The sequence below is a fragment of the Triticum aestivum genome, chromosome 6B (genome assembly GCF_018294505.1).
Source record: "Triticum aestivum cultivar Chinese Spring chromosome 6B, IWGSC CS RefSeq v2.1, whole genome shotgun sequence".
NCBI classification, from domain to species: Eukaryota; Viridiplantae; Streptophyta; class Magnoliopsida; order Poales; family Poaceae; genus Triticum; species Triticum aestivum.
This window is the reverse complement of record NC_057810.1, coordinates 690685339-690708031: the sequence shown is the minus strand read 5'-3', so window position 1 is coordinate 690708031 and position 22693 is coordinate 690685339. Positions and strand designations below refer to the sequence as shown.

The window sequence follows — 22693 nt, the reverse complement described above, 5'->3', positions numbered from 1 at the left end:
GGGGACTCGTTTAGACTATGAGGGGATGGGAGAGAGGGTGCCTGCGTCGACCAATTTTTAAACATCGGTGGTTGGAGGTGGGTTTAAAGTAAGTAGTGAGGTGCGTCGTCAGATCAGAAAAAAGGCATTTACTGACAAAAAAAATTAATTTTTGTTGAACAGGTAATTAATCTCGAAGAACCCTTTACGTTCTCGCTACAAACGACCAACATTAGTTACATATTATCTACCTATATACCCCTCAATTTGGGGTGGTTGTTGAATTCTACCAGCATCTTTTCAATTAACTAGATGACCAGTTGCGTCAATGGCGCAAAGGCCAAGAGTAAGCCATGTATTAAAAGAGTATACATTAATATTATTCGGGCACATATTGAAACCTATGAGAAAAATTTCCACATACTATAAGTACAAGCAATGCAAAACCCATATAATGTACAAGGACATATCAGTATTAACAGAACCGTTAATTAGTCAGACACATCCACACCCGAGAAGCACATTGCACAAGGTTGAAACTTTTAAGCCTCACATTCCCATGCAATCTGAAGGAGGGCCAACAGAATTGAAATCACTGATGCAAAGTATCATCAGTTAGTAATATTTATACACACAGCTTCTTCATTGTAGTCATATGATGATGAAATCAGTACGTAAATCAGTACAAACAAAAATTCTGCAACCCACTGAACAACACTATTATGCAGGACTCATTTTAAAAGGCCCTCAGTTCTAATTTCTACAAGAACTTGAAGCTCTGGAGCCAAGTCTACGAACCTTCAAATCCAACCAAACATCTTACCATGCAAACACGGTAAAATGGGAAAGAAAGACTCTAAATGTGACGCACCAAAAGCGGAAGAAAATGTTGAACGACCTGGGCGTGAGGAGTTGTGCCGGTGACCTGGTGACGCCGAGAAGCGCATGGATGTGGACCAGCCTGATGACGGTGGTGGCGGCACCCTCCTCGTCGACCTTCAGCAGCTCGCTAGAGTCTGCAATGCTCATACTTTGCATCGAGTAAATGCATCTCACTAAGAACGGGAATGAGCATCGCCTTTGGCACCCTCTGCCTTTGGCACAATCTTGATAACATCCGCTTCCTACAATAGAACATGCAAAAAGAACATAATGAGGATAATATTATGCATGCACCACTGTGCACAAAAAACTCTCCAAGGAAGCAGCTTTTATTACTCTACTCGACGCCCTCAGCTCAAATAACTTTTTCTAAGATGATTACATGCCAATCAAGAACATGAAAGTGAGTTAACAACACAAATGTATGTAGAACAGAGGAAAAATCATCAAGATAAGCATCAAAGAGTGTTGACGTACAAATATTCTAGTATCGCATTTCAGGAACATTCATAACTTGGTCCATTCCAATGACCCTGTACATCCGATAAAAAACTTCCATCATGATTGGTGAGAACGGTTATCCTTCATAACAAAGATCTGTTCCAAAAAAACGTAGAAGACACTAACCTTCACAATAGATGTGAAGTCATCATCTAAGATTATAATGTCGGAGCTTTCTTTAGCAACTTCTGTCCCTGACATGCACATTGCAAGACCTATATCAGCCTATACAACAGATCAAGCATTAGATAGAAGAATAAAACAAAATCTTCTGCAATATCAAGATAAATATATTAGATATGTATAAACAAGGCATAGTCTGACCTTCTCTGAAAGTCAGTTATGTTAGTTATACAATGGAGTACCAAGCCAAATATCAGGATACAATTACGCTTATATCAAATATCCACAAAATGAACAATATGAAAACACATTGCTGGCATGTATTATGGGAGTGTCTAATCAACAGAGATCTGTTTTTTATTTCGGTTCAGGCCGGATTTTTGTCCATTGTCTGGTTGACTAATGTACATACTTGTTTTCACTTCATACAGTAGTTTTGGAAAAAAATCATCTAATTTCATTTGGAGCTCAGGTCAGATTAACTTTTTGCTCACAGTTTCCAGTGCCCCGCCCGGCCCAGATTGCAACCCGCCCCTCCCCAAACAAAAAAGAAGTGTGAATGAGCAAGGCAGGCAGAGGGGTGCCCTATCGCTTATATTGCCAATGCCCCTGGGCAATCTACCAAGGTACCTCCCTCTTCCCTGACTCTTTTATGACCCTACATCCACGTGTGGCCATTTTTTGAATGATATCTAGTCTAGAACATCACTGAACTGAACTCCATTAAAACTGAATTTGAGTACAACACCTATGAAGTCCTACAAACCACCGCACACATTACATATATATGGTTTTCGCTTTAACAAAAGAGCCCGACTGAAAAGTTACAAATAGCAACAGCAAGCTGGCTATCTAGTCCAGAACATTCTTTGGCAAAAGGGAACTACACAATTTAGTCAACAAACCAAGTTTAGAGGTGCAAATGCATGATGGCAGCGCGCGTAATCCTTTTTGGTAGTCTCAACGTGCTTTACCTAGCCTGACAACTAAATTTCGAATCATGGCATGATGGCAAGCCAAGAAAAGGTGGTAATTCATCACCAGTGGCAAAATTCTCCATAGCCAGCTAGCTTTTATAGGTTCATGCCAATATTGGCCAGCTCCTTTAACATGCAGTAGAAACGAACGATTTAATTTACATCATACAGTAAAATCTGCATTCGAGTTGAAAGTAGCACAGAACCTCATGTAAGGAACAGAATAAATTTACAGAGAACAATCAGGCGCTTTGTATCTAAAACCAGGACCAGCCTCTAAAAGCTCTATATGGTGTTGTCCTCAAGAAATAGAAAAGCGAGTCATATACAGGGAACGTGTACCAAAAGCAAGCCAGTTACTTTTTTCAGATGTGCGACCCTTGCTGAACATCTAGCCAAAAGAAGTAGAATAACTGCTCATCACTAAAGTTTAAGTAGACTATCTGATTTTTTGGGTCATGCAGACATGTAAATAGTAGCAGACATGTAGACTAAAGTGTCAACTATAAACCACTGTCCGCAATTGGAGGCAACATAATCAGTATAGAATAAGCATTTGTAGCTAGATAAATTACTTGTTTCAAGATGATTGCTATTTCTTTTAGGAGGCGAATCATAGTAGGAATTCAATTATAAATTGGCAAGAATATGATTGTCAAGCAGTTTTTTCTGTGGTTGATTTGGGGCAAAAAGGGAGTGACCATACCAGCTGCACTTCCTCATCTGTAATTTCCCGATGCTTGTTCTTGTTTCGATTCATTTAGGCTGGCTATCTTCGCTGCTTGAAGCACAAGTTCTTGTCTCTTTCTTGAGCCCTCTACATAGATAGAGGAAAACTAAGATGTATATTCTATTAGAAATCAAAATATCGACCTTCACTATCACAATCAGCCATAGACAGTTAAATTGGAGAGCAGAAAAATTCATTGAACGAACCAGAGATGCAGTGTCAACTTTCTTAAATTCCAGTTAAGTTTTTTTATGTATAAAAGAAGTGTTGAAAGAATATTAGTTCACAAGTGATTGATAAACAAAATAGTGTCCATGCGACTTAAAGATGATGAAATGGGATACCAAACACGGCACACCGGGACAAACACCAAACCATATAATATGAGAGAATTGCAGAAACATGTAGAAAGTGATCTGCATGTAAAGAACTTTTAATAACTAAACTGAATCTTTTTTCACTATGGTTCATACTCTAAATGGGATTTTGCATATTATCAGATTTTTGCTGCTTTTTCATTTTCTTCCTTGTACTTTTCTTCTTAGACTGTACTTCAGTGTTGAGGGCTTTTACATTGTTCATTGTTTTTGCCTTTTGCTTTCAGCCTAAAAGATAATACAACGTAAGGTTGGTACTGAATCGGTAGCTTAGAGACTAACTGTTATGTAAGAACACACAGACTGATGCGTATTACTTATGTACAAATGAGAACTAAAAAAGATAAGAAATAACCAAGAAGATATAAAAGAGGGGCACGGGTGTATATTCAAAAACCAAAAGGGAATGAAACTGATGAGCTATTAACAAAACACGAGAAGTAGCCGCATAAATTTGAGAACCAGCATCACAATAATATGATCGCTAAAAAATATGGTTGTAATTTGTTTTTTCTGCAATTACATAACCAAAAGCATATCAAAATTATAGCCCAACATCTGAACTCTAGGCATATCAAAATTGAACTAAGTTAACCTGGCACAGCTGTGAGTCAACTTTTATCATGATAAATGACAGTAACATGGATAACAGCCAGAATAATTAGTAGAGTGCCAGTACAAAGTGGCAGAGCATATCTTGGGAATAGCAGAGGTGAAATCGTTCAATAAGTACCTGAATGTTCTCCTGTAGTGAGGCAAACAGAGTAAACTGAAGCCTCACGACCTTAAAATGTGCAGGCTTGGTAAGGATGTTCTTTTCTAAAAAATAGTTAAACTGAACTGATAAATTATATAGTACCGTGCAACAGTCTTTGTGTTCTTTTTGAATCACGCAAAGGCTGACTTGACAACGATAAATTATAAACGTTGTCGAACTGCTCAGTCATGTGCTAATATAAAGATCCACCACTACCCGGGGAGCTTGTTAGATGGAGGATCTCAAGTCACATCTCCATGCTGCCAGGATGTGAGAGATTGGAGGAGCAGCATTGAGGAAGAGGAGAGGACCAGGGGAAGAGAAAAGGGAGAGGATGGGAGCTCACCTATTCAACGCCCTCTGTAGGGCCGCGATGCCGACTACAGCAACCGGAAGACGAGCAGGCTGCAGCAGGGGGGACGGATTCCTGGCGAGAATGGTGGAGTTGACTCGCGGCAGCGATGGAGGAGCAAGTCCAGTCGGCGACGGCGGCGTAGCACCCTCGATCCAATCTTCCGAGGCGGGAGGAGAGAGCCCAGTCGGCGGGAGGGGCGCTGCGACGCACGGGAGGCCAACGGCGAGGGCCCAGCGAAGAGTGCCTCCATGGCTCGAGGACCCGACCTCGCCGGTGCAGGCGGACGCCGGCGGTGACCCTCTCCCATCCGACGCCACGCCTCCCGCTCCTCTTTCCTCTCTCTTTCTCCCTCCTCTCTTTTCTTCTTCTCCCTCTCATGCTCTCTCTCGGTCTCTCTCTCTCTCTTGCAGATTGAATGGAGCGCCGCCGCCGGGGAAGGTCGACTCTGCGCTCGGATCCCAGGGTGGACGAGATGCGGGATGGGAGGAGGGGTGCGACGCTTGAGGGAGTGGGGGAGACGCGGGAGGCGGCGGAAAGAGGAGAGTGGCGGGCGGCTAGATCTTCTTCACAGGTGGCTGGCTTTTATACATATGTACGTGAAATTACTAAGATGCCCTTGGCGGGGCACGAAAATTACAGGCGGTGGCAGCAGCGTTTATAGAGCGACGTGGAGGCCAGGGTTCTGCCTAGAGTCTAGGAGGGTTTATATGTTCAATGTCACTAGTCGGCAATATGTGCACCTGCATGGGCTAGCACTTTGGATATACATTGTATGCCTAAAATTGTGCACATTAGAAATGTCATGGCAAAATTAGAACACACTCTTTGACATATCATTAGTGAATGCATGTTACTGTTTTTCATGGTTAGATTTCAATGTTGAAAGAGTTATATTCCTTCTATATACCTATTGTGCCATGGCGCACTTGACCTCAGATTGATAGAAGTTACATCCTCTATTTGTAAATATAAGACGTCTTATATATAGGAACATGGGTAGTAGTTAATATGAGGGTGCAACTTTGTTGATGTTGTGCATACGTGGTCAACATGCATAGGCGTGAACGAAAAAAATCATGTTTGTTCAAGTCATTTATAAATATCCCATGAATTTCTTGAAGTTCTAGAAAAAGAATGAATGAAAGTCTAAATTTCATCTTCAGTTAGCCTTTATGACATCCATGCAGAAGTGCGCTATGTCGATGAGATCATTTATTTTGATGTTCGACCATATAGCGAACAATATTTCATAAAATGTCAAAGTAATATTCTATACACTTCACAGAAAAATTACAGTATCATATTTTATTTTTCGACCATATAGCTCACATATGTTTTCTTTAGTGATGACGTGCAGTTTTTTCTTTGAGGGAAACAAAGAGAGACCATGGGGAGAAGGACTCACCTATGTTTTATTTAGGGATGATGCTCAGTTTTTTTATGAGGGAAAACGGAGAGAGACGTCGGGAGGAGGACTTTTGAGGGAAATAAAGAGAGATCATGGGGAGGAGGACTCCTGTACGTGGGATAGGAGAGCTACTCTCCTGTTTTTTTTTTAACAATTAGCTGGTCTCCTGTTTCATCCTACGACTATATAGTGAATGATATATTAATCGGATGGTCAAAATTTCTTAATTCTAATGATTAACCTGGTGTCTCGTATGATGCTTTCAATTAGTACATATATGGGTAAAATTTGTATCCTTAATTCTGAAAAGTGTTTAAAAATATACACCGCACTCCAGTTTAGAAGAAACGAGGTTATATAACAAGCTACAGATTGCAGTGGTCATACAGAGGCTACTTGAATGCTTCTCGCAAAATAAAAATAAAAATGGGGCTACTTGACTGCAAACCCAAAAAATACAACCGTGACATAAATTTTGTGCCCTCATCCAGCGAGGGGAAATACTCCGATCATCAGCGGTGACCTTTCTGGCTCTTTCCAATCCAGCTACCTTAGAAACGCTTGCGTGCCAGGAGGCTTTAGCTTTGACAAGGATTTGCGAGTTCGTTGACTGAAGATTGTTGAGTAAATAGGCAGTTTTTTGATTAAATTAATCCATGAATAAATCATGAGCATGACATGGACAACATTGACAACACACTGATTACGATTTAACAGAGCATGTACTACGCACAAAGTAGAAACATCTATGCATATCGCTAGTACTGCTACAACAGAAAGAAACACGAGAGGGATAAGCGATGTATACCCTCCAATCGCCCACGCGGCGGCGGTGACGGTGGCAGCAGCCGCGGCATCCTCGGCGGCCTTCTTGTCGGCCTCGGCCTTCTCAGCCGCGGCACGGTCGGCGTCGGTCGACATCGTGATGACGAAGGTGATGCAGACGTAGATGAACAGAAGCGAGCAGTCGCGTAGTCGCTACCCAAAAACCTAATCGCCCCTCTCCCGTACAAGATCCGGAGAGGTGGGGTTTCGGAGGCCTGCTCTCCCGTCAACCGTGTACGCGGTGAATGGGATGGAGTCGCCGGCGGCAGCAGCAGCAGAGGAACGACGTGGGCGTGGAGGCGTAGATGTGTTCTGTTTCGCTGCGGCTAGGGTTGGCAGCGCCGCACATATATATGTGCGGCCGTGCGTGGAGAGACGTGGGCTGAACCCACGTCCAAGTCGGTAGCCCATGATCCGACGTCTCGGATCGTGCCCTACCTATCAAAGACTCTCCGTTCCTGACCAGCAAAAAGAAGCGCATAGGATTGAGCTTGGCTCGGCTCAATCCCGCAACCCGCGGCGCGGCGCTTCGTGCCGAGGCGTGGCATGGCTAGGCGAGCGGAGGAGGAGGAGTGCACGAGGGCTTCTTTTCTTCTTAAGCTCCAATAGCATGAGGGAGAGAATCCCTTATAAACCACTCCAACACTCCTTCCACTAGCATGGTGGGACTAAACTTCCCGCCACCTTGTCATGCCACCTACATGGGCCCTTAGAGATTAAATCTGAAATTGTCATATGGGCTCTAGGCCCATCTCATATTTCAACAATCCCCCACCAGATCTCAGGGGGGCACTTTGTCCTTTGTTCCAAACGCTGTTTTGATATACCAGCATCTCAGTGGAGACCGATTAAGGTTGAGCTCCACCTAGACTAAGTAGTTACACTCCTTCACAACTGAACAATGGACTATGCCTTGAATTGTTAGTTTGGCGTCAAGAAGTTTCACCACAAGTCTCACTGATACGAGGCTGCCGAAGGCCGACCCCTCGGGTGGAGCATATTAGTCACACTCCTGGCCTGTTCATGAGCTTGCTAGAGATCACCCCAATCTCATATACTATGACAAGCAGTCGGGCTCATATAGGTGTGTTCCTCCAAAGATCGCTCTGTAGGATAGCATCTTGCTTCATATAAGCCTTGGAACACATTAAGACAGTAGTCATCCTTCCATACAGTTTCCGAGAGTATTGCATCTCCAACAGAGTGGGTTAGTAAGGTTACTCTCCTCAGTTCATCACTGGCTTGTTTCCCCAGGTCCTACTTCACGGGATCTCTGATCACATAGGTTGGGTTCTTGGAAATATGCCCTAGAGGCAATAATAAATAAGTTATTATTATATTTCCTTGTTCATGATAATCGTTTATTATCCATGCTATAATTGTATTGATAGGAAACTCAGATACATGTGTGGATACATAGACAACACCATGTCCCTAGTAAGCCTCTAGTTGACTAGCTCGTTGATCAACAGATGGTTACGGTTTCCTGGCTATGGACATTGGATGTCGTTGATAACGGGATCACATCATTAGGAGAATAATGTGATGGACAAGACCCAATCCTAAGCCTAGCACAAAGATCGTGTAGTTCGTATGCTAAAGCTTTTCTAATGTCAAGTATCTTTTCCTTAGACCATGAGATTGTGCAACTCCCGGATACCGTAGGAATGCTTTGGGTGTACCAAATGTCACAACGTAACTGGGTGGCTATAAAGGTGCATTACAGGTATCTCTGAAAGTGTCTGTTGGGTTGGCACGAATCGAGACTGGGATATGTCACTCCGTGTAAACGGAGAGGTATCTCTGGGCCCACTCGGTAGGACATCATCATAATGTGCACAATGTGATCAAGGAGTTGATCACGGGATGATGTGTTACGGAACGAGTAAAGAGACTTGCCGGTAATGAGATTGAACAAGGTATAGGGATACCGACGATCGAATCTCGGGCAAGTACAATACCGCTAGACAAAGGGAATTGTATACGGGATCGATTGAGTCCTTGACATCGTGGTTCATCCGTTGAGATCATTGTGGAACATGTGGGAGCTAACATGGGTATCCATATCCCGCTGTTGGTTATTGACCGGAGAACATCTCGGTCATGTCTACATGTCTCCCGAACCCGTAGGGTCTACACACTTAAGGTTCGATGATGCTAGGGTTATAAAGGAAGTTTGTATGTGGTTACCGAATGTTGTTCGGAGTCCCGGATGAGATCCCTGACGTCACGAGGAGTTCCGGAATGGTCCGGAGGTAAAGATTTATATATGGGAAGTCCTGTTTTGGTCACCGGAAAAGTTTCGGGGTTTATCGGTAATGTACCGGGACCACCGGAGGGGTCCGGGGGTCCACCGGGGGGGGCCATGGGCCCCAGAGGCATACATGTGCCAAATGTGAGAAGGCACCAGCCCCTAGGTGCGCTAGGGCGCCTCCCACCATGGCTCATGCGCCTAGAAGGGGAGAGGGGGCAAACCCTAAGGGCAGATGGGCCCTAAGGCCCATACTCCTGCGCCTCCCTCTCCTTCCCCCCTTGTGGCCGCCACCCATAGATGGGTTTGGGGCTGCCGCCCCTCTAGGGGTGGGAACCCTAGAGGGGGCACACCCTCCTCCCCTTCCCCTATATATATGAGGCCTAGGGGCTGCCCAAGAGACGCGATCTGATCTCTGCTTGTTGGTGCAGCCCTGCCTCTCCTCCTCCTCTCCCGTGGTGCTTGGCGAAGCCCTGCTGGATTGCCACGCTCCTCCACCACCATCACGCCGTTGTGCTGCTGCTGGATGGAGTCTTCCTCAACCTCTCCCTCTCTCCTTGCTGGATCAAGGCGTGGGAGACGTCACCGGGCTGTACGTGTGTTGAACGCGGAGGTGTCGTGCGTTCGGCACTTGGTCATCGGTGATTTGGATCACGACGAGTACGACTCCATCAACCCCGTTCACTTGAACGCTTCCGCTTAGCGATCTACAAGGGTATGTAGATGCACTCTCCTTCCCCTCGTTGCTGGTTTCTCCATAGATAGATCTTGGTGACACGTAGGAATATTTTGAATTTCTGCTACGTTCCCCAACATGGGTTACTACCATGGCAACTTATGTGGGTCTCATACCCATCTCCCTTGATGCGCTATCTATCACAACACGTGATAGCCCTTTAGTAAAGGGATCTGCCAGATTCTTAGCCATTTGGATATAATCCAACGCTATCACTCCGGAGTTTCTCAATTTTCTGACAGCTTTCAATCTCATTCTTATGTGTTTGTTGGACGTCATGTTGTCCTTTGAACTCTTCACTTTGACAATAACTGTTTGATTGTCACAGTTCATAAGGATGGCCGGAACTGGCTTCTCAACCACTGGCAAGTCCATCAACAGATCTTGAAGCCATTCTGCTTCGCCACCCGATGTGTCTAATGTTGTTAGTTCTGCTTCCATTATCGATCTTGTTAAGATCGTTTGCTTGCAAGACTTCCAGGAAACAGCACCACCTCCAAGAGTAAACATATACCCTGTTGTGGCCTTCATCTCATCAGCATCAGAGATCCAATTCGCATCACTATACCCTTCAAGTACCGACGGGTATCCGATATAGTGAAGTCCATAGTTCATAGTACCTTTCAGATAGCGCATAACTCTCTCAATAGCATGCCAATGTACATCACCTGGATTGGAAACAAACCGGCTGAGTTTGCTCATACCAAACGTGATGTCAGGCCTCGTTGCACTTGCTAGGTACATGAGTGAACCAATGATTTGAGAGTATCTCAGTTGATCCTTAGTTGTGCCTTTGAACTTTCGGACCAACACACTAGGATCATATGGTGTTTGAGATTGTTTGCAGTCCGAATATCCAAAGTGACTCAACACCTTCTCAACATAATGGGATTGCAGAAGTGTAATCCCACCCTCATCATCTCTCAATAGCTTGATGTTCAAGATAACATCAGCCACACCAAGGTCCTTCATCTCAAAGTTCTGAGATAGGAAAGACTTAACCTCCTCGATCAACTTGAGATTAGTTCCAAATATCAGTATGTCATCAACATACAAACATAGTATAACTCCTTCGCCCCCACCATAGCGATAGTATACACATTTGTCGGCCTCATTAACAACAAAGCCAACAGATGTCAATGTTTCATTAAACTTGTCATGCCATTGCTTAGGCGCTTCTCTCAGGCCATAAAGATTTCACCAACTTACACACCTTTCCTTCCTGACCATCTATCAGAAAGCCATCAGGCTGTTGCATATAGATTTCCTCCTTTAGCTCTCCGTTCAGGAAAGCCATCTTAACATCCATCTAATGAATGAGAAGACCATGCGAGGCCGCCGACGAGAGTAATACTGGAATGGTGGTTAGTTTGGCCACATGTGAATAAGTGTCGAAAAAATCTTCTTCTTCTTTCTAGGCGTAGCCCTTGGCCACAAGCCTAGCCTTGTACTTTTCTATCGTATCGTCGGTCCTAAGCTTCTTCTTGAACACCCACTTACATCCCAATGGTTCGCAACCATAAGGACGCTCAGTAAGCTCCAAAGTCCCGTTAGCCATGATGGAATCTATCTCGCTACGGACCGCATCCTTCCAGTAGTCAGCTTCTGGAGATGCATACGCTTCTGAAATAGAAGTGGGACTATCCTCCATGGGGTATATGAAGAAATCATCACCAAAGGTCTTTACATTCCTTTGTCTCTTGCCCCTACCAAGGGTTTCCTCATTATCCTCCTCAGGATTTTCATCATGTGTTTGTTTATAATATTCCATGGGAATGGCAGGTTCAGGAGTCTCCTCAGATTCCTGTCTAAAAGTGCTCTGTACATCTCTCATGGGGAAAATGTCCTCAAAGAATGTAGCATCCTTAGACTCCATAATTGTACCGACCTTCATGTCAAGTACCTCATATTTCACTACTAGAAATCTATAGCCAACACTATTCATAGCGTAGCCCAAATTAACACAGTCCACAGTTTTTGGACCAAGCTTACACTTTTTGGGGATCGGCACATTTACTTTCGCCAAGCAGTCCCAAGTTCGTAAGTACGAGAGTGTTGTCCTTCTCTTGGTCCACTTCTCATAAGGAGTGATCTCGTTATCCTTTGTCGGAAGACTCGGAACTTTATTCAGGACATGACATGATGTCATTATAGCCTCCCCCACCATGCCTTGGATAAACCCGACATATCTAACATGGCGTTAACCAAATCAGTTAGAGTATAGTTTTTACGCTCGGCAACCCCGTTTGACTGGGGTGAGTAGGGAGGCGTCCTCTCGTGAATAATACCGTGTTCCGCACAGAAGGCATCAAACTCTTTCGAGAAGTACTCTCCACCACGATCTGACCGGACTCGTTTAATTTTCTTTTCGAGTTGATTCTCAACTTCTGCCTTATAGATTTTAAAGTAGTGTAGAGCCTCATCTTTGGTATTTAACAGATACACATAGCAATATCTGCTGCCTTGTGAGGCTTGCGAGGTTGCTTAGATTGCACACACGAATGGCACTTAGAACCTTTGGCTAAAGTGAAACTCGGGATTAAATTCGATTTTGCTAGCCGCGTCATAACACCGAAACTAATGTGACAAAGACGTGAATGCCAAACTTCAGATTCATTAACACTCAAATGAATATTGTTCACGACTTTATTACATAGATCTGCAAGAGAAAGGCGGAACATGCCTCCGCATTCATAACCCTTTCCAACAAATAGTCCATATTTCATAACAACTAATTTATTAGACTCGAATACCAACTTAAACCCTTCTCTACATAGAAGGGAGCCACTAACGAGGTTCTTCTTGATGGCGTGGACATGTTGCATGTTCTTCAGCTGCACGATCCTTCCCAAAGTAAACTTCAGATCGACCGTGCTAACACCAAGAACAGAAGCACTCACGCCAGTCCCCATCAGTACGGACCCGGGACCTGTGGTCTGGTAAGAAGAAAAGAATGAAATGTCAGCACACACATGAACACCTGCACCTGTGTCGACCCACCAATCGGTGGACGGCCAAACTGAAAATACAGCAAATAAATTACCATACCCAGATGCACCACTCTCATTGTTGCTCACAATCATATTGACAGACTTGGAGTCCTGCCCTTTCTTCTTGTACTTGTTTGGACACTTGTTGGCCCAATGTTCAACCGAACCACAAGTAAAGCAGCCCTCATCCTTCTTGTTCTTCTTGAAGGTCTTTTGACCCTTCTTCTTAAAGTCGCCATTCTGTTGGACACTGTTCTTTCCCTTGGGCTTTTGGGAATTGGAGTTCTTCTGATGTACCATATTGGCCACAGAAGTTCCTTCGACCCCTTTTCCATGTGAGTCCTTTGCCCTTGAATTCTGCTCAACACTCAGATGGCCAATGACATCCTCCATAGAGAATTCATGCCTTTGATGTTTCAGAGTGGTGGCAAAGTTCCTCCAGGAATTGGGGAGCTTAGCGATTATGCAGCCCGCGACAAACTTGCACCGTAACTCGCACTTAAGAAGCTCAAGCTCCTTAACAATGCATATTATCTCATGAGCCTGCTCCAATACAGGACGGTTTTCAACCATCTTGTAATCGTGTAACTGCTCTATAATATACATCTCGCTCCCTGCATCGGCAGCCCCGAACTTAGATTCGAGCGCCTCCCACAAGTCCTTGGCAGCCGCATATGCAAATATGTGTCAACCAGCTTATCTCCAATCACGCTCAGAACTGCCCCGAGGAACATGACAGTGGCCTCCTTGAATGCCATCTCCTGTTCAGGAGTGATCGTTCCTGTGGGAGTCACACCGGCGACCCAGAACACATTCATGGCCGTGAGCCATAAGGTGGTTTTAGTCTGCCAACGCTTAAAGTACGTCCCCGTAAACGGGGACGGTTTCAGTGCAGCAGCAAAACCAGAATTCGAAAAACTCCTACACAGGTTAGGGTTTTGGATTGTTGAGTAAATAGGTAGTTTTTTGATTAAATTAATCCATGAATAAATCATGAGCATTACATGGACAACATTGATAACACAATGATTATGATTTAACAGAGCATGTACTACGCACATAGTAGAAACATCTACGCATATCGCTAGTACTGCTACAACAGAAAAAAACACGAGAGGGATAAGCGAAGTATACCCTCCAATCGGCCAGGCGTCCGCGATGACGGTGGCAGCAGCCGCGGCATCCTCGGCGGCCTTCTTGTCGGCCTCGGCCTTCTCAGCGGCAGCACGATCGGCGTCGGTCGACATGGTGATGACGAAGGTGATGCAGACGTAGATGAACAGAAGCGAGTAGTCGCGTAGTCGCTACCCAAAAACCTAATCGCCCCTCTCCCGTACAGGATCCGGAGAGGCGGGGTTTCGAAGGCCTGCTCTCCCGTCAACCGTGTACGCGGTGAACGGGATGGAGTCGCCAGTGGCAGCAGCAGCAGAGGAACGACGTGGGCGTGGAGGCGTAGATGCGTTCTGTTTCGCAACGGCTAGGGTTGGCAGCGCCCACATATATATGTGCGGCCGCGTGTGGAGAGACGTGGGCTGAACCCACGTCCTAGTCGGTAGCCCATGATTCATGGCCCTACCAGTCAAAGACTCTCCATTCCTGACCGGCAAAAAGAAGCGCATAGGAGTGAGCTCGGCTCGGCTCAATCCCGCAACCCGCGGCGCGGCGCGGCGTGACGAGGCGTGGCGTGGCGAGGCGAGCGAAGGAGGAGGAGTGCACAAGGGCTTCTTTTCTTCTCAAGCTCCAATAGCATGAGGGAGAGAATCCCTTATAAACCACTCCAACTCTCCTTCCACTGGCATGGTGGGACTAAACTTTCCACCACCTTGTCATGCCACCTACATGGGCCCTTAGAGATTAAATCTTAAATTGTCATATGGGCTCTAGATCCATCTCATATTTCAACAAAGGTCGCTTCAGACCGTCTCTGGGTTGTCAATGATATCCATCAACATTCATGTGGCCATAATGCCTCGGTGATTAAGGAACCAGGCGAATAGTCCAAGAAGTTCTAGGAAGTAACGTTCCTTACATGTTGGTCGGCATTCCTGGCTTCTTCAGCCCCATGATGTAATTCGTATTTCTCAAAACATTACTATGCATCAATAAAGCGGGTGAATTGTTCTAAAAAAAGATTGTGTCCATTGATTCTATTTTTATTAATATGGGACATCAAATTAACGGTCAAATGTTTTTCTTGCAAGATTTTATTATATGTCTATTTTTCTTACTAAATCGTAATATACTTTTAATATATAATAGATTCCTCTGTGCAGTAAAAAAATAGACTTTTTGTTGAAAGTTTGAGGTCACTTTTCTAAATGATGCAATGGACTTAGGCACATTTTATGCGTTTGATCTTGTTTTATCTAGATGATGACACTCTAAACAATATTTCTTCCAAACAAAATTCCCTATCAACAAAATATACGGTGTTTCCATAAACATTCTCATGTTTCTAAATATCAAATTATTTGTTAGTGATTCCTGCAGCAACACGCAGGGTATCATAGTAAAGTAAGTTATTGGGAACAAAGGAGTTAGTCTCACTATTTTCGTAGAAGTGTTTCATGATTCTCATCTATTATTTCTTAGCAACATAATCATATGAAAAACAAGAGATAAAAGTTACACCTTAAAAATGTATCTGATTTTTGTTCTTTTATTTGACAGAAATAGATAGTTGACTTTCGGCACAGTAAAGATGATAGCTTGCATTTGCGAGGGCGCTATGCTAGTCTCAATAGTAATCACAAGCAAAATACTTGCATGTCTTACATGACAAAACTTTGCAGCAAGATAAACATTATGGCATATATGTATCTTCATATACGTCTGCTTTACAAATTTTCAAGTGTCTAGAATCAAGAAATCCCACATCACAACTACAAGTCCACCTTGGTCTTGGTCTTGTGCTAATATATATGGTCCACTGTACGTTCATCTCAGAACATCCGGAAATCTTCTCAACTTTGGTCCATTCCCCAGGCGTTTTGGCTTTATATCCTATATATGTTAACAAATGAAATATCATGCACTGGAGTTCTAAATAAAAATACTCATAACACTGAAAAAACCTATGAATGGAGATACTCTACCAGTTACACGTTCCACTTCCTACTACACGGACTAAGCTTTGCCACTGACATGCATGCTGGTTATTTTCGCTGCTAGACCTGATGCTTCAAGTGATATCGGTGAATATCACTTCTCTTGCCGACATGCACCGGTCAAGATCATTTTTTCTTAGGCAACAAGATTATTTGCAACAGAAACATGGGTATTCTATATACAATTATACACATACTACTACTAGTTCATCTTAGTACTGATTAGACTGATGTTTCCATTGAGTAACTGGGTACATATTTAGGATGCAAACCAAACCTAGCAGTATCAACACTGATATGATGTGATACAAAAAACCTCTACTACACACATATCTCTACTAACTGTCAATGCACACCACTATTTGGTTTCCTAAAAAAAAAAGTTGCACAAAAGACTTAAGGTATATACAAGATTAGACAAAGGCAGCAACCACAACCTTGTTATATTTGTATTAAGAAGATGAAAAATATAAGGCGCAAGAATTAACAGATATGATGTCCAGAAGACAGTGTGTTTGGGCTATTGCAGGATACCTGGTCGAATATCGCTGTAGGTATGGCAAGTGTCGCCACTGCATTATGGGCGTCTACTATTCCAGATATCCTACCTTCACATGGACAACATGACAGTAAAATATAGACCTGCATACAACCCAAAGTTAAGAACTTTTGGTAATATCACTCTCACATGATATAGACCTGCATACAATCCAAAATACATTGTTGTAGTTAATAATCCTAGTACCTACCTGCTCCTTGGAGTACCCAAATCTAGAAAGGTACTCAATGGCGTTGAGAACTGCACGCTTGTAGGTAACTGATGCATCAAGGAAATGTTGTTTCCCCGACTCATCCACACTGATGCCCTCGAAGACTAACCATTCCGAGAAACGCAGCTCCACCGGACCTATCTCAAAGATAGGATTTACATGAAGAGGTGTTGGACCAACAGGAGTCAAGTATTCCTTCATGCCACCTCTTATAATTTCACACCTACATAAAATAAATCATTAGAGCTTCACAAGCACACCACAAGAAGTGAATCACATAGGCAATTCTTTTGTTATGCAACTAGCAAATTCAGCAACTCCTGTAAGGTTAATCAACTAAGAATTGCAGTTTGTTAGGTACAATATGAATTAACAATGTTGTTAGAAATATAGCTATATGCACTAGTATCTATTTATCTCTGCCCATCTTTTACAGGTCTCAAGCAAGCAGCTGTTAAGATGCTTCCTGCTACTGTGCCAGCCTAGTTTCTTGATGACAAATGGTGAAACTTAACAATGGGAATTTCTATTACATTAATGGATCTGGCCATCTGGGTTGTCCAGCAAACAACTACTCCTATGAGACACCAGTCACATTTAAAACATAGTATAATGTGACAAGTATTGAAAAGTGTAGAAAAGAGCAAATTAAGGAAATTACTTTAGCTCAAGGAATCCACTCATTTCTATTGCTCCACAAAATGAGACTTCACCATCACCTTGGGAGAAGTGCATATCACCAGTACTCAAATTTGCTCCTTCAACAAATACTGGTAGATAAACTTTGGAACCTCTGCTTAGATTCTTTATGTCACAGTTACCCTCATTCTCTCTTCCAGGAATCGTTCTTGCTGCTTCATTTGCAATTTTTTCCCATTCAGCAGTCCCTTCTTGCATCTGCAGAACATTGCACGCATTGTGAACTTAGCTCTCTGACAATACATAAACAAAGTATCGATGAACACGGGGCTTGGGATTGTTTGGATTGCTAACTATATGAACCTGATCACTGGCAATTTAATTTTATTGAGTATATTCTTTCAATCTGTTCAGTCTACATCTACCAGCGGTGGCGATATTTTTTTTTGTTAACTTTTCTCCAACCGTTCTTTGACTCCGGGTCGTGGTGGTTAGCTAGACTTGGTCTGTCATCTCTGTAAGGAGTGATTATTAGAGGATTATAGATCTTCTCAGCTGCATCTTGCTGGTGGAGCAGGGCCAAGTGAGGTGAACAAATGGGGATCGGCTCGAGAGATCAAATGGCGTGTCAATCATGATTTAGATCCCAGGTGACCATTTTTTGGCTACGCGTTGTGGCCATCTCTATTCAGCATCAGACAAAAGTGTTTAGCAATAGTACAAAAACATTTTGTTATCTTCCAATTTTTGCAATGGTTTCTTCACGCCTTAATAATGTACAACATGTAAATCCGTCTATTCCTGAGTTCCGCCAGGTTGTAAAATGCATGCTGATTTTACCAATGCAAGGAAGATGAGGGATCACCCCTGCCTTTTTTAGGGTATATATCACCCCTGGTTTCAGAAACAAATTACTCCAATATATTTCCTAAATAAATAGTTTCTGCATGCAAAACTGTTGCACTGGAATTATGGGTCACATAACAAAATTAATCATTTTTATTTATTTCTCTACAAAACTCAAAGCTTACAACTCAGATGCATCGACAGAAAGAAAGTAGAACTTCAAAAGCTGTAAAAGTGAAACCATTCATGAGGCAGCACATCATACCTTCCCAAGTAAGCAGTTGTGGGAGGTTGGTAAGCTAGCAAGGGGTCTCTGGTGTAGAACATGACACAAATTCAGAGACTCATGACCCGCCTCGACCAATTCTCTTTCCCTTTGGTTCCATATATTGAGAAGCTCGGCTGACGGTGCAGTTCCCACTATACCAGGATGAGTTAACCCCGGAAACCGAACACCTGTGGTATGCACAAAATGGAACTATTTGAAGATATATAGCAACAGCTTTTACCTGGTATCTGAGGGGAGTGCGTGTAAATTCCTTCGAAATACCAAATGGCTTTTCTTGCACTCGGGAAGTGGTCAGTTAAGAACCCGCCTCCATGCTCCCTTTCAAATGTTCCAGTATAACCCCACTCGTCACCGGGAAGCGGGCCGAGGTTGCAGATCTCCACCGCAAGAAGATCACCGGGTGAAGCTGGAACCCCTTCGGAATCAACTACTCTAAGTGGGCCACTGAGATAGTGAGGCTGTGGAAAACCCATAATCAGTTTGTTAGCACAATTAACACTTGCTTCTATTTGATGCATGCATGAGAGAAATGCGTCTCTACCAGAATAAACAGAACATCAAACCATAGTCAACAAATAGAAGCAACTTCCAACCCCGATCTAGATCAAACAGTCTTCGCCGCCTTGTCTAACAAACATTTCTTCCATAAAAACAAGTGAATGCATACTTACCGCTGCAAAATCCAGAGATTTGATATCGTCTGCCGAGTCATCATATTTCTTAGATCTTAGTTCTTAGCCCGTTCTTTCGCTGCCATTTGCTCTGGTTTCTCCATATTTCTTTTTTCTTGTCCAATTTGGGATTAAGGGTTCGTGTTGTTGTTTTCAGATCTTGAAGAAATGTACCCATTTCGAGTGGATGGATGATTATATTGAGAGGATTCAGTTTGAGGGCTACATTGATTCGAGCGGGGCCGCAATCTGGAGCTCGGTGTGGGGGGTAAATAGCTCTTGTGCGATGTTTTTGATGAGAATTGGAAAGGATGCAACGTAGTTGCCAGAAATAGCTTGTGCGCGCCGTTTTACATGTCAATAATAGCCCCAATACGACCAGGCGGTTAAAACACAGGAACGGACGTCAACGGGAGTGCGATTAAGTTAAAAACAAGGGGTCAAACTAATCAGTGCATCTGGCGGTGGGAACGAGTCTGACAATAGAAGTAGGAGGTACGTAGGAGAGGGAAGTGTCCTAACTACGGCGAGGTTGTACACAAAGATTTACGAGTTCAGGCCCCTCTCGGAGGAGGTAAAAGCCCTACGTCTCGGTGCCGCGGAGGCTTGTCAATTGGAGTGTTGAATAGTTACAAGGGGTGCGATCCTTGTGCCAGAGGGGAGGGGTGGCTTATATAGAGTGCGCCGGCCCCTCGAAGTCCTGAACGTTACTGGTAGCACTCGTATTAAATGGTCTTTATGACGACGTAGTGAATGCCTGACCATTGCCATCCTTGGGTGACTCTAGGTATTCTGTACTCTGAGTGGATTCCTGTCTTCCGAGTGAGATAATGGTCGTCGAGTGGATTTCGGGTATCCGAGTGGAATCGTCTGTCGAGTGTGGATGGCACCTCATGAGGATTTCAGTCGGTATCTTCTGTTTAGCTTTGTAGGCCTTGGCCTCTTGTGTGATGTCCTTGGGAAGGGCATATAGGTCAGGTCTAAGACCCTACCCTAAGTACATGTCACCGTCATTAGCCCCCGAATGGATCGAGGGTCGAGTGAAGAAGGGTTGAAGTTGTCTTTGGCCCGATTGAGTGTCCTGGAGACTCTTTCTCAGGAGTGCCTCACAATAAGCTTGATATTTAATCCTTCGTCAGTTGCCTTGATCGATTCTGGGTTCCGAAATTTCCGAGTGAAGTACGCAGCACGGCTCTGAGAAGATTGGATTTGGATATCTTCGGCGTGATCGACTGATTTGCCACGTCCGGATTTCACAGGATTCGAAATTTGGAGAAGCGCGCGGGACGGGGCGTGGCGCGGTAAGCAGGGCAGATGGATAGGGACTCCTCGATCCTTGCACCGCCTTTTTCGGCACGTATCTGACCAGCACCGGTTGCGGGATGCGCTAGGATTGCACGGGCCGACGGGGCAGTCACTCGGATGTGTGTCCATAAAAGGCACTACTGCCGATGCGTGGTATTGTGCTCTTCATTTTCTTCTTTCCTCTCTGCTTCTCCCACCCGTCTCCCCCTAGTGCCACACCCTTCAACCAACTCCTATCGACCTCCACGTCAATGGTGAAGGACAAGACTGCAGCTCTGGAGCATGCAAAGAAGATGATGGCTAAAGGCAAGAAGGCGGTGAAGGGGTCGACCTTGCAGTTCGTTATTCCACCTGGTTGGATCCAGGGGAATTGGATCCCCTCCACCGTCACGGAGGAGGATCTCGTGAATCTCGCCACCGATAGCCTGACTGCGGAGGGGTCTTGGAGGTTACCAGAGGGGGAGTTCAAACCCGCACCGCGCGAGGGCGAACGTGTTCTCCACATGACACACGTCGATCGAGGTTTCTCTCTACCTCCTCACCCGTTCTTCCGAGGTTTCTTGAACTTCTTTGGAGCTCAGATCCACCATTTTCCTCCAAACACCATCTCTTATCTTGCTGCATTCATTTTGATGTGTGAGAATTTCTTGGGCTGTCAGCCACACTGGGGATTGTTCAAGCATATTTTCACTTGTCGATCTCAGTCCGTGAAGAAAGCTAATCTGACTGGTGAGAGGGCGCATGTGATCCAAATATGTGGGGGGTTAGGAATCCAGATGAGGGGTAGGAGCTCTTTTCCTTCTATGATCTTTCCTGAATCTGACAGAGGGTGGCAGTCGACCTGGTTCTATTGTAAGAATTTTCGAACTCCTGGTCAGTCGACTGGTCTTCCTCCTTTCTCTCCGGAGAGGCTCCACGCACCTCGCTCATTGAGTGTAGAAGAACATAAGAAGGGTGAGGTGGCCATCCTAGTCGAAGCAGTCGTGGCACTGATCCAGGGCGGAGTGACTGGCATGGATTTGCTGGAGGCGTTTCTCAGTCGACGCATCCAGCCCTTGCAAGCTCGTGATCACCCCATGTGAATGTACTCAGGCCCAACAGACACCGCTCGGACCCACCCGGAGGAGGTCGGAGAGGAGAGGTGGCGCAGTGGCTTCGGCCCATCACTGGGAACAAGGACAACCCACGCGGAGCAAAACGGATCTTGCCATTCGACACTGAACATCCTCCCGGAGAGGTCTGGCCTGACTTGTCGAGTGTTTTCCCTTTTGCCTTCCAATATGTAACTGTACCGGAATCCGACTGAAGTGTGTAATCTGTGTCCTGCAGGCATTCACAAAATGTACTCGCTTGTGCCGAACGGAGAGCCACACCATGGAGGAGCGGAGAGAGAGGGCAGTGACGACATTGAGTATGCAGACGATAGCAGTGATGATGACAGTGATGACTCTGACGATGATGATGAGGTCGAGTCACCACCACGTTCTGAGCATCGTTCCAAGCAGTCACAAGACCCTGCAGCTGATCATGGCAAAGCCATGGCGTCGAGTGTGAAGACCCAGAAGCACACTCGGACGACCACTCCTGAGCCGAGTGAGAAAGTTGCCAAGCAGGCAAAGGTCGTTCCTCCTAAACCTCGAAAGGCTCTGCCCAAGATCAAAGTTGTCGTGCCTGTTGCTTCAGCGTACGTATTTCTTTCTTTTCTTCATTGCTATTGTGGACCTTTTGTTTGTGTTTGACCGAGTGAGATCTTGGACCTCCAGGCTGCTACTTTTGGGACGTCCCACATGGAGATTGATGACGAGCAAGCTGATGCAGATACTGCATATACGTCTCCAACGTATCTATAATTTTCGATTGTTTCATGTTGTTATATTATCATTTTTGGATGTTTTACAATCATTTTATAGTCATTCTATATCTTTTTTGGTACTAACCTATTGACATAGTCCGCAGCGCCAGTTGTTGGTTTTTGCTTGTTATTTACATCGTAGGAAATCAATACCAAACAGAGTCCAAACGCAGTGAAACTTTTTATGGAAGTGGGCCAAAGAAGTACCAGAGGGCTGTCCCGTGGTGAGCACAAGACACCAGGGCGCTCCTGGAGGCCCAGGGGCGCCTTGGTGGGTTGTGCCCACCACGGTGGCCTCCCGGACCGCCTCTTTGGTCTATAAA

General features: G+C 44.6%; 1 protein-coding gene and 2 long non-coding RNA genes across 4 annotated transcripts; 1 reads left to right on the top strand and 2 right to left on the bottom strand.

The window, feature by feature from the left end:
* Positions 1–546: 546 nt before the first annotated feature.
* Positions 547–5098, bottom strand: LOC123139320 (uncharacterized). Of its 2 annotated transcripts, none has more exons than XR_006469530.1 (5): positions 4673–5098; positions 3169–3279; positions 1489–1587; positions 1339–1394; positions 547–1103 (listed from the first exon to the last, which is right to left on the bottom strand). It is a non-coding gene; the product is annotated as an uncharacterized lncRNA (long non-coding RNA). The 2 variants fall into 2 exon arrangements; XR_006469531.1 differs by having other exon boundaries at positions 4303–5092.
* Positions 4832–5640, top strand: LOC123139321 (uncharacterized). The gene is made up of 2 exons (XR_006469533.1): positions 4832–4973; positions 5092–5640. It is a non-coding gene; the product is annotated as an uncharacterized lncRNA (long non-coding RNA).
* A 10281-nt stretch (positions 5641–15921) lies between these two features.
* On the bottom strand, positions 15922–19391 carry LOC123139641 (formamidase-like). Its single transcript, XM_044559385.1, has 7 exons — positions 19388–19391; positions 19214–19275; positions 18763–19000; positions 18519–18709; positions 17430–17665; positions 16748–16991; positions 15922–16640 (listed from the first exon to the last, which is right to left on the bottom strand). Exons 1-7 carry the CDS (start codon positions 19389–19391, stop codon positions 16482–16484), a joined length of 1134 nt encoding a protein of 377 aa, XP_044415320.1. The 3' UTR covers positions 15922–16481.
* Between the last annotated feature and the right edge of the window lie 3302 nt (positions 19392–22693).